Below are 12,668 nucleotides of genomic sequence, written 5' to 3' on the forward strand. Positions count from 1 at the left end.
CCATGCACACACACTAAGTAATTATTCCCATTCTTATCCTTTCAGGGAAGAGGATGTCGAGGAATATGCTGCTCTAAGGGCCAATCTGAAAAGTGCCCCCTCCTCCAATCCCAAGAGGCCCTTCATACTGCTGCGCTGGAGGGAGTTCTGGTTTGCGCCCGTCACCTCGTTCCTAGGCAACGTGCTGATGTACTTCCTGTTCCTCATCCTGTTTGCTTATATCCTATTGTTGGACTTCAAGCCCCCGCCGCCTCACGGCCCGTCCACCTTAGAGTTTGTTCTCTACTTCTGGGTCTTCACCATGGTCTGTGAGGAGATTCGACAGGTAGGACGCATCACATGTAAACAAAAACACAAACACGTGAACACACACTCAAATACACACAGACAAGTACAGAAAATGTACAGGCAAGAACCTATACAGTCACCTCTAAATGTATTGGCACCAGTGATAAAGATGAGCAAAATAAATAATAGAAATACCAAGATATATTGGATGGTCAAAACATTTGAAAAATCTATTATACTAATACAATTTATCAGAACATTTTATTTTGTTTAATAATCTAAAACGGATAGGAGTCAAAATTATTAAAATTATACAAAATGTGTTTACATTTACATTATATTTTAGTCATTTAGCAGACACTCTTATCCAGAGCGACTTACAGAGGCAATTAGGGTTGCTCAAGGGCACCTCAGCAGGTTTTCACCTAGTCGGCTCGGGGATTCGAATCAGCCCAACGCTCTTAACCACTAGGCTACTTGCTGCTCTTCTAATTAATAAGGTAGTAATTCATAGGTAGCAATAGGTAGTAATCTATATTAATAGATAGTAATAATGTATAGTAATTAAGTAGTAATAGATCGTAATTCTACTTTTTTAAGTTAATCTCATTTTAAGGAAATGTATTGTGGCCTTTTGAAGACTTTCTGTTTCACTAGGCTATAAAAATTAAGTAACACGCATGTAAAATCATTTTGTCATTCATCACCATGGCAAAGAACTCACAAATGAAAAAATACATGGTTGTTGACTTTCTTAAATTAGGCAATGGGTACAAGAAACTACTGAAAAACTAAATATACTACTTACCACTACTAGGGCAACAATTAAGAAGTTTAAAACCACTGGAACAGTGGTTAACTTGCCTGGTAGAGGACCCAAGTGTATCTTTTCCCCACGCACAGTGAGGATGATGTTCAGCACGTAAAGAAAAGTCCAAGGGCCACAGTTGGAGAATTACAGAACTTGGTCGCATATCGTGAAGGTTGCCATAAAAAAGCCTTTATTAACAGCAACCAACAAATGTAAACACATGGGAAAGGGGATACGTAGTCACTGAATGCATTCAACTGAAAAATTGTAACCACCGAAAGCCACCAGGTTATCTACAGCTGACTTCTTGTTAAACCATCAATATAGGCTAAAATCACCTCAAAGCTGATCTCAATTGCAACCAGCATTGGCCACCGATATGCCTGCTCCCTAACGCGGATGACGGGTTATCTTTTAGTCCTAATTGCAACCAGCATTTTAAGACAATTTCCCCCTCTGGTGGGTATTATCATCGGAACAATTTTGATCCTGCAATTTTATCTGACTAAAGGTAATTGATCTATTTGACTATCATTCCATACAACTGAAATAAAGTATATCCTTGCTTACCACGGAAAATCTACTGTGGCAATTTACCAGACACCTTGTATGAATGCAAAATGACATATCGTTCATATATTAGCGAGAAATAATAATAATAATACAAAAAAGGTTAAAAAAGGTAAATTACACACCTTTATTTAACTAGGCAAGTCAGTTAACAACAAATTCTTATTTACAATGACAGCCTACCCCGGCCAAACCCAGACGACGCTGGGCCAATTGTGTGCCGCCCTATGGGACTCCCAATCATGGCCGGTTGTGATATAGCCTGGATATATATAACGAGACTGTTAAAGGAGCATAGCGCTGTGCACCAGAACGCTAATTGATGCATGTTCATTCTTGCATATTGAAATGGGGAGGATTGGGAAACGTAGATATTATTGTGATGGCCTATGAAATATGGCTGAAGTGAATTCTACCACTGCAGCAGTAGAGGCTGGTGGGAGGAGCTATTGTAGGATGGGCTCATTGTAATAGCTGGAATGGAATTAATGGAACGGTATCAAAAATATGGAAACCACATGTTTGACTCTGTTTCATTTATTCCATTCCAGCCATTCCAATGAGCCAGTCCTCCTATAGCGCCTCCCACCAGCCTCCTCTGAACTGCAGTTATCATTGTCAATGTGGGTGACATGGAGCTATTGGACGGGCCTTAGCAGGAAAGGCCTTGCAGGAGAAAGTTTCCCAAACTGCAGCATATTAAGACATGTCTTTGTACTGTGTCCAAATGGATTTCAAATGCATCCCCAGACCCAGAGAAACCTGATGAATGCACTGATGAGAAGGATGATGTTAAACTTACTGACAGTGTGTCCCAAACGTCCAGCCGCAAGTCTAACAGGAGTTCACGGTCAGGTTTATCCTCCACATCCTCAGCCTGAATTCCAGCTGAAAGAGCAGCAGTAGTAACAAAGGCTGCTGCTTTCAAGTTAAAACACCATCTAGAACAGGGATGGGCAACTGGCAGCCCTTTTGTAGGCCAACGGATCAATTTCCCCCGCAAAAATAAGTTAGGGTCTCAACTTACTGTTGAGGGTTAGAGTAGTAGAGTACGAAATTTGATTGTGCATCAGCAGTTTTTCTCTTCGGTCAGTCACTGATAGTCACTCAATTAGCCCATGTCAACAAACATTTTTTAGAAGGTAAATTAATCTCCTTGGCCAGATATCTAAACTTGTAGTAACAATGGTCAAATTACCGATCATCAGAAAAAAACTCCACCATATGGCTAAATGTGTAGAATTGCAGGAAATTAGCTGTAAAACTGCACATTTTTCAATCTGCCCCATGGCAAAATTTGTAGAATTTAGGGTTGTGACAGTAGGCCTACACATATTCATTCTGAACAGTTTGGTACGGGGACCTCGGTTCGGTCCACACTATGAACCCAAATAAATACATAAAAAAATGAAAACACTAGGACTATAGGCTATGCCTACGATGCGTTTTATGCCTCTTGAGTAAACCTGAGCCGAAAAAAACATTTCAGGCTATTCTGTTAAAACAACTACAGCTTATGCACACATTATAATCAACATTCAAATCTTAATTGGCAAATTTGTGAGGCGCAACCGGGAATTAATTCTGTACGATGCCGAGTGGTGGGGTCGGTAAACCAGGAGGATTCTCCATTGTTGTGTTTGTTGATTAACTTTTACAACACAAAATAACCAAGCTGGACACAGGAGTACCATTTCAATATGTTTACGGCCGGTGTAGGCCGTCATTGTAAATAATAATTTGTTCTTAACTGACTTGCCTAGTTAAATAAAGGTTACAATTAAAATATATATATATATTTAAGCCCCACATGATACATCCAGTGTCCAGTGTCAGTTCGTCCCAGCATTGATAGTACTGAGCTTCTGTTGTGCATTCTGGACATTTTGTGTTGCGGAGTACAGCTGAGACAGAGTAGGGCTTTAGTCCCACCCATCTGATTAAGGATTCAGGTGATGCCATGTGCTAAACGGAGTGAGAAGTTTAGTAAACAACCAAATATTTCAAGACTAAAAGTGGTAAAAGTAGTAGTCTACAATAAGGAAAAACTCCAGGTAAAAATACACTTTATCTAATCCTTAGCCTATATCCTAATCTGACTTTGATGCAGGTCATGTTGTTCCTCACATTACCGTTTCTGGTAAACTCACACTATATGAAATAAAATCTAATTTGGGTAATGTGAAGGAAATGCTATAACCACTCCCCAGCCACATCTAGCTAAGTGGATGGGTCACTATTGTCTAGACATGTACACATATTCATGACATACAATAGATGACCATAATTATCCCCGGATAAACCTGGCTAACTTGATGGGTCACGTAATCATCTGATGAAGTGGAGTCTTTTGTTTAGACATCTAGCTAGCTATCTGAACAATGAACCTGCGTAATCCCAATTCATACTACTTCCAATACAAATATTGTCGTAGCTGTAGTATGAATCTGCAGGTAGTTAAAGCTAACAACTAGGTTCAATGTTAGCTAGCTAACACTAGGCTATAACTAGCAATGCAACTGGATTTCTGAATCCAATAATATTACTACACAGATCATACACGTACTGTAACGTTAGCAAGCAAGCCAGCAATCTAACGTTCGCTAGCTAGCTAACAGTATGTGCTAATTTACAATGAAAATGACTTTCTGACAAAATTTTAAACGTATAATATCTGAAATGTAGCTAGACTCTTACCCGTATACACGGATGAACGCAGACTGGAACCATTTAACTTCGTTTTGTTTGTAGCTACATCTTGGTTGGCCAGTGATGTGTCAAGTCACTCCGCTTCACACTGACCGTGGCGTGTGCAGAAAGTCGTATTGGCCACATACACATGTTTAGCAGATGTTATTGTGGGTGTCGCGAAATGCTTGTGTTTCTAGCTCCAACAGTGCAGTAATGTATAACAAGTAATATCTAACAATTTCACAACAATACAAACATTACACACATCTCAAGTAAAGGAATGGAATGAAGAATATATCAATATTTGGACGAGCAATGTCGGAGCAGCATAGACTAAAATACAATAGAATAGAGTAGAATACAGTATATACAGTCGTGGCCAAAAGTTTTGAGAATGACACAAATATAAATTTTCACAAAGTTTGCTGCTTCAGTGTCTTTAGATATTTTTGTCAGATGTTACTATGGAATACTGAAGTATAATTACAAGCATTTCATACGCGTCAAAGACTTTTATTGACAATTACATGAAGTTGATGCAAAGAGTCAATATTTGCAGTGTTGACCCATCTTTTTCAAGACCTCCGCATTCCACCCTGGCATGCTGTCAATTAATTGCAATTCATTGTCACGTCCTGGCCAGTATATAAGGTTAATTGTTTTGTAGTTTGGTCAGGGCGTGACAGAGGGTATTTGTTTTATGTGGTTCAGGGTGGTGTGTTTGTCAAAGGGGGGTTTGGGGGTATTTCCGGGGTTTTTGGTTGATGGTCTATGTTTATGTATTTCTATGTGTAGTCTGGTGAGTGTGTTTCTATGTTGTGCTGATTGGGGTTGGGACTCTCAGTTGAAGGCAGGTGTTGTCTATCTGCCTTTGATTGAGAGTCCCATATATTAGGGTGTGTTTGTAATTCGTGGGTGATTGTTCTGTGTTGAGCCTAGGCTTTACCAGACTGTTAGTTGTTGTTAGTTCGTTCATTTTTCTTGGTTTGTTATTTTGGTGTTCATTTTGTACTTATTAAATTCTCAAGATGAGCATACACGTACCTGCTGCGTTTTGGTCCTCTTTCACCGACGACAACCGAAACAGAATCACCCACCAAACCAGGACCAAGCAGCAGAGGAGGAAGGATGGACATGGGCCGAGTTAAGGAGGAGCATTTCCAGTGCGATGGAAGAGTTTAGGGAGACCGAGAGGCATCCCCAAGAATTTTTTAGGGGGGGGGGGGCACAAGGACTGTTTGACGGGGCAGGAGCTGCCCGCCAGTCAACAGTCACCAGAGCTGCCCGCCAGTCAACAGTCACCAGAGCTGCCCGCCAGTCAACAGTCGATGGAGCTGCCCGCCAGTCAACAGTCGTCGGAGCTGCCCGCCAGTCAACAGTCGTCGGAGCTGCCCGCCAGTCAACAGTCGTCGGAGCTGCCCGCCAGTCAAGTCGTCGGAGCTGCCCGCCAGTCAACAGTCGTCGGAGCTGCCCGCCAGTCAACAGTCGTCGGAGCTGCCCGCCAGTCAACAGTCGTCGGAGCTGCCCGCCAGTCAACAGTCGTCGGAGCTGCCCGCCAGTCAACAGTCGTCGGAGCTGCCCGCCAGTCAACAGTCGTCGGAGCTGCCCGCCAGTCAACAGTCGCCGGAGCTGCCCGCCAGTCAACAGTCGCCGGAGCGGCCAGACTGCGCTGAACTGCCGGAGCGGCCAGACTGCGCTGAACTGCCGGAGCGGCCAGACTGCGCTGAACTGCCGGAGCGGCCAGACTGCCCAGACTGTCCGGAGCGGCCAGACTGCCCAGACTGTCCGGAGCGGCCAGACTGTCCCGAGTTGCCAGACTGCCCAGACTGTCCCGAGTTGCCAGACTGCCCAGACTGTCCCGAGTTGCCAGACTGCCCAGACTGTCCCGAGTTGCCAGACTGCCCAGACTGTCCCGAGTTGCCAGACTGCCCAGACTGTCCCGAGTTGCCAGACTGCCCAGACTGTCCCGAGTTGCCAGACTGCCCCGACTGCCCGGAACGGCCTGAGCCGGAGCCACCTCCTGATATAGGTGGGTTGGGGAGGGGGGGTGTAGCACAGTGCCGTCGTTGACGGCAGCCACCCTCCCTTCCCTCCCTTTAGTAAGGGGGAATTTTTATTTTGGTGTTGCTTGGGGTTATTTTTTTGTTAAGGTGCTTCCGGGGTAGCACCTTTAAAGGGGGGGTACTGTCACGTCCTGGCCAGTATATAAGGTTAATTGTTTTGTAGTTTGGTCAGGGCGTGGCAGAGGGTATTTGTTTTATGTGGTTCAGGGTGGTGTGTTTGTCAAAGGGGGGTTTGATTTAGTATTTCCGGGGTTTTTGGTTGATGGTCTATGTTTATGTATTTCTATGTGTAGTCTGGTGAGTGTGTTTCTATGTTGTGCTGATTGGGGTTGGGACTCAGTTGAAGGCAGGTGTTGTCTATCTGCCTTTGATTGAGAGTCCCATATATTAGGGTGTGTTTGTAATTCGTGGGTGATTGTTCTGTGTTGAGCCTAGGCTTTACCAGACTGTTAGTTGTTGTTAGTTCGTTCATTTTTCTTGGTTTGTTATTTTGGTGTTCATTTTGTACTTATTAAATTCTCAAGATGAGCATACACGTACCTGCTGCGTTTTGGTCCTCTTTCACCGACGACAACCGTGACATTCATCTGATCACTCTTCATAACATTCTGGAGTATATGCAAATTGCCATCATACAAACTGAGGCAGCAGACTTTGTGAACATTAATATTTGTGTCATTCTCAAAACTTTTGGCCATGACTGTACATATGAGATGAGTAATGCAAAATATGTAAACATTATTAGTGACTTGTGTTCCATTATTAAAGTGGCCTGTGATTCCAAGTCTATGTATATAGGGCAGCAGCCTCTAGTGTGCTAGTGATGGCTATTTAACAGTCTGATGGCTGTTTTTCAGTCTCTCGGTCCCATCTTTGATGCACCTGTACTGACCTCACCTTCTGGAAAATATCGGGGTGAACAGGCAGTGGCTCGGGTGGTTGTTGTCCTTGATGATCTTTTTGGCCTTCCTGTGACATCGGGTGCTGTAGGTGTATTGGAGGGAAGATAGTTTGCCCCCGGTGATGCGTTGGTCAGACCGCACCACCCTCTGGAGAGCCTTGTGGTTGTGGGTGGTGCAGTTGCCATACCAGGCGGTGATACAGCCCAACAAGATGCTCTCAATTGTGCATCTGTAGAAGTTTGTGAGGGTTTTAGGTGCTAAGCCAAGCCAAATGTCTTCAGCCTCCTGAGGTTGAAGAGGCGCTGTTGCACCTTCATCACCACACTCTGTGTGGGTGGAGCATTTCAGTTTGTCCGTGATGTGTACACCGAGGAACTTGAAGCTTTCCACTTTCTCCACTGCGGTCCTGTTGATGTGGATAGGGGGGTGCTCCATCTCCTGTTTCCTGAAGTCCACGATCAGCCTATTTGTTTTGTTGATGATTGAGAGGTTATTTTCCTGGCACCACACTCCCAGGGCCCTCACCTCCTCCCTGTAGGCTGTCTCGTCATTGTTGGTAATCAGGCCTACTGCTGTTGTGTTGTCTGCAAACTTGATGATTGAGTTGGACGTGTGCTTGGCCACGCAGTCATTGGTGAACAGGGAATACAGGAGGGGGCTGAGCACGCACCCTTATGGGGCCACTGTGTTGTGGATCAGCGAAATGGAGGTGTTGTTTTCAACCTTCACCACCTGGGGGCAGCCTGTCAGGAAGTCCAGGACCCAGCTGCACAGGGCGAAGTTCAGACCCAGAGCCCCGAGCTTATTGATGAACTCGTAGGAGACATTCCAAGATGGCGTAGCAGTTCAGATGTCCTTTACCCTCCTCTTGTCGTGTCCCGTGTATGTGTGTATATATATATATATTTACATATTTTTCTTCGCATTATCTTTTTACATTTTTTCTTCTAAAACTCAACCTCAAAGCACTCTCCTGCAACCCGCATCACCAATTTAAAAAATAAAGTATTATTTACCTCAAATCCGAAATCCACAACAGAAGCTAGCCAGAGGTTAGCCATTTTCACTGGCTAACGTTGGAGTTCAGCTAGCCACGGTAGGCTGTCCTCAGCTATCCATTAGCTCGAAAAGCTATCGCCAGTTTTTGTACAGCGCGACTCAGACCAGAGCACACCGGACCTATTCTCTCTCCTTTCCCCGATTTCTACCGCAGGCTCTGGACATTTACACCTGGATCTTGCAGCTAACTAGCTGCTACCTGAGTGACTATTGGCAACGTCGGTCCCGGAATTAACACACATTATTCCGGAGCTAGCCAGCTGAAGAGTTCCGTCAGCCACTCGTGGGCTTTTCCTGAGCTAGCCAGCTGAAGTGTCTCCTGGGCTACAATCACCTATCCTGACCCGCTTTACTGCCGATACGGAGCCCCATCGGGCCTTCACGACTGGACCACCGACGTTATCTGCCCGAGGGAGTTATCCAACTGGCCCCTCCGTCGCGACGTAACCTGATCGCCCATCTGCGGCCCACTAATCGTTAATCGTTAGCTGTCTTATCGGCTACGATCTGATAACTAACTATTTTGCCAACTTGGACTGGTCTCCCCCTTCCACACGAAACCCCACTAACCCACAGACGGAAACGCACGAGGTGGCTAAAAACAGACCTCCCTCCATCTTCCACCAGCTTGCTACCAATGGCCCGGCTAGCTGTCTGAATCTCACTGGACCCTTTGATCACTCGGCTAAGCATGCCTCTCCTCAATGTCAATATGCAATGTCCATTGCTGTTCTGGTTAGTGTTTTTATTGGCTTATTTCACTGTAGAGCCTCTAGCCCTGCTCATTATACCTTATCCAACCTCTCAGCTCCTCCACCCACACATGCTATGACATCTTCTGGTTTCAATGATGTTTCTAGAGACAATATCTCTCTCATCATCACTAAATGCCTAGGTTTACCTCCTCTGTATTCACATCCCACCATACCTTTGTCTGTACATTATACCTTGAAGCTATTTTATCGCCCCCAGAAACCTGCTCCTTTTTCTCTCTATTCTGGACGTCACAGACGACCAATTCTTATAGCTTTTAGCCGTACCCTCATACTCATTCTTCTCTGCTCCTCTGGGGATGTAGAGGTGAATCCAGGCCCTGCAGTGCCTGGCTCCACTCCTACTCCCCAGGCGCTCTCTTTTGATGACTTCTGTAACCGTAATAGCCTTGGTTTCATGCATGTTAACATTAGAAGCCTCCTCCCTAAGTTTGTTTTATTCACTGCTTTAGCACACTCTGCCAACCCGGATGTCCTAGCTGTGTCTGAATCTTGGCTTAGGAAGTCCACCAGAAACTCTGAAATCTTCATCCCTAACTACAACGTTTTCTGACAAGATAGAACGACCAAAGGGGGCGGTGTTGCAATCTACTGCAGAGATCTGTCCTGCTATCCAGGTCTGTACCCAAACAATTTGAACTTCTACTTAAAAATCCACCTCTCCAAAAACAAGTCTCTCACCGTCGCCGCCTGCTATAGACCCCCCTCGGCCCCTAGCTGTGCTCTGGACACCATATGTGAACTGATTGCCCCCCATCTATCTTCAGAGCTCGTGCTACTAGGTGACCTAAACTGGGACATGCTTAACACCCCAGCCATCCTACAATCCAAGCTTGATGCCCTCAATCTCACACAAATTATTAATGAACCCACCAGGTACAACCCCAAAGCCGCAAACACTGGCACCCTCATAGATATCATCCTAACCAACGTGCCCTCTAAATACACCTCTGCTGTTTTCAACCAAGATCTCAGCGATCACTGCCTCATTGCCTGCACCCGTAATGGTTCAGCAGTCAAACAACCTCCACTCATCACTGTCAAACGCTCCCTGAAACATGTCAACGAGCAAGCCTTTCTAATTGACCTGGCCCTGGTATCCTGGAAGGATATTGACCTCATCCCGTCAGTAGAGGATGCCTGGTTATTTAAAAAAAATGCCTTCCTCACCATCTTAAATAAACATGCCCCTTTCAAGAAATTTAGAACCAGGAACAGATATAGCCCTTGGCTCTCCCCAGACCTGACTGCCCTTAACCAACACAAAAATATCCTGTGGCGTTCTGCATTAGCATCGAACTGCCCCCGCAATATGCAACTTTTCAGAGAAGTTAGAAACCAATACACACAGGCAGTTAGAAACGCCAAGGCTAGCTTTTTCAAACAGAAATTTGCTTCCTGCAACTCAAACTCTAAAAAGTTCTGGGACACTGTAAAGTCCATGGAGAATAAGAACACCTCCTCCCAACTGCCCACTGCACTGAGGATAGGAAACTCTGTCACCACCGATAAGCCCACTATAATTGAGAATTTCAATAAGCATTTTTCTACGGCTAGCCATGCTTTCCACCTAACTACCCCTACTGCATTCAACAGCACTGCACCCCCCACAGCTACTCGCCCAAGCCTCCCCCATTTCTCCTTCTCCCAAATCCATTCAGCTGATCTTCTGAAAGAGCTGCAAAATCTGGACCCCTACAAATCAGCTGGGCTTGACAATCTGGACCCTTTCTTTCTAAAATTATCTGCCGAAATTATTGCAACCCCTATTACTAGCCTGTTCAACCTCTCTTTCGTGTTGTCTGAGATTCCCATAGATTGGAAAGCAGCTGCTGTCATCCCCCTCTTCAAAGGAGGTGACACTCTTGACCCAAATTGTTACAGACCTATATCCATCCTACCCTGCCTTTCTAAGGTCTTCGAAAGCCAAGTCAACAAACAGATTACCGACCATTTAGAATCCCACCGCATCCTCTCCGCTATGCAATCTGGTTTCAGAGCTGGTCATGGGTGCACCTCAGCCACGCTCAAGGTCCTAAACGACATCGTAACCGCCATCGATAAGAAACAATACTGTGCTGCCATAATCATTGACCTGGCCAAAGCTTTTGACTCTGTTAATCACCACATCCTCATCGGCAGACTCAGTAGCCTTGGTTTCTCAAACGATTGCGTCGCCTGGTTCACCAACTACTTCTCTGATAGAGTTCAGTGTGTCAAATCAGAGGGCCTGCTGTCCAAACCTCTGGCAGTCTCTATGGAGGTACCACAGGGTTCAATTCTTGGGCCAACTATTTTCTCTGTATACATCAATGATGTCGCTCTTGCTGCTGGTGAATCTCTGATCCACCTCTACGCAGACGACACCATTCTGTATACTTCTGGCACTTCTTTGGACACTGTGTTAACAACCCTCCAGACGAGCTTCAATGCCATACAACTCTCCTTCCGTGGTCTCCAACTGCTCCTAAATACAAGTAAATCTAAATGCATGCTCTTCAACCGATCGCTGCCTGCACCTGCCCGCCTGTCCAGCATCACTTCTCTGGACGGTTCTGACTTAGAATTTGTGGACAACTACAAATACCTAGGTGTCTGGTTAGACTGTAAACTCTCCTTCCAGACTCACATCAATCATCTCCAATCCAAAGTGAAATCTAGAATTGGCTTCCTATTTCGCAACAAAGCATCCTTCACTCATGCTGCCAAACATACCCTCGTAAAACTGACCATCCTACCAATCCTCGACTTCGGCGATGTCATTTACAAAATAGCCTCCAATACCCTACTCAACAAGCTGGATGCAGTCTATCACAGTGCCATCCGTTTTGTCACCAAAGCCCCATATACTACCCACCACTGCGACCTGTACGCTCTCGTTGGCTGGCCTTCGCTTCATAATCGTCGCCAAACACATTGGCTCCAGGTCATCTAAAAGACCCTGCTAGGTAAAGTCCCCCCTTATCTCCGCTCACTGGTCACCATAGCAGCACCCACCTGTAGCATGCGCTCCAGCAGGTATATCTCTCTGGTCACCCCTAAAGCCAACTCCTCCTTTGGTCGTCTCTCCTTCCAGTTCTCTGCTGCCAATGACTGGAACGAACTACAAAAATCTCTGAAACTGGAAACACTTATCTCGCTCACTAGCTTTAAGCACCAGCTATCAGAGCAGCTCCCAGATCACTGCACCTGTACATAGCCCATCTATAATTTAACCCAAACTACTACCTCTTCCCCTACTGTATTTATTTATTTTATTTATTATTTTGCTCCTTTGCACCATATTATTTATATTTTAACTTTGAACTTTCTTCAAATTATAAATCTACCATTCCAGTGTTTTACTTGCTATACTTTATTTACTTTGCCACCATGGCCTTTTTTGCCTTTACCTCCCTTCTCTCACATCATTTGCTCACATTGTTTTTAGTCTTATTTTTGTCTACTGTATCATTGATTGTATGTTGTTTTACTCCATGTGTAACTCTGTGTTTTTGTATGTTGTCGAACT

At 44.9% G+C, this 12,668-nt stretch overlaps 1 protein-coding gene across 2 annotated transcripts in view; it reads left to right on the plus strand.

Annotated features, from left to right (window-relative positions):
- The window catches only part of LOC115170765 (transient receptor potential cation channel subfamily M member 4), an 82,609-nt gene that overhangs the window by 54,321 nt on the left and 15,620 nt on the right, over window positions 1-12,668 (plus strand). For both annotated transcript variants that reach the window (XM_029727046.1, XM_029727047.1), the window contains exon 18: window positions 46-325. In XM_029727046.1, the coding sequence (XP_029582906.1) occupies window positions 46-325 (280 nt within the window). The remainder of the gene's footprint in view (window positions 1-45; window positions 326-12,668) is intronic.

Source organism: Salmo trutta, chromosome 32, assembly GCF_901001165.1.
Source record: "Salmo trutta chromosome 32, fSalTru1.1, whole genome shotgun sequence".
NCBI lineage: Eukaryota > Metazoa > Chordata > Actinopteri > Salmoniformes > Salmonidae > Salmo > Salmo trutta.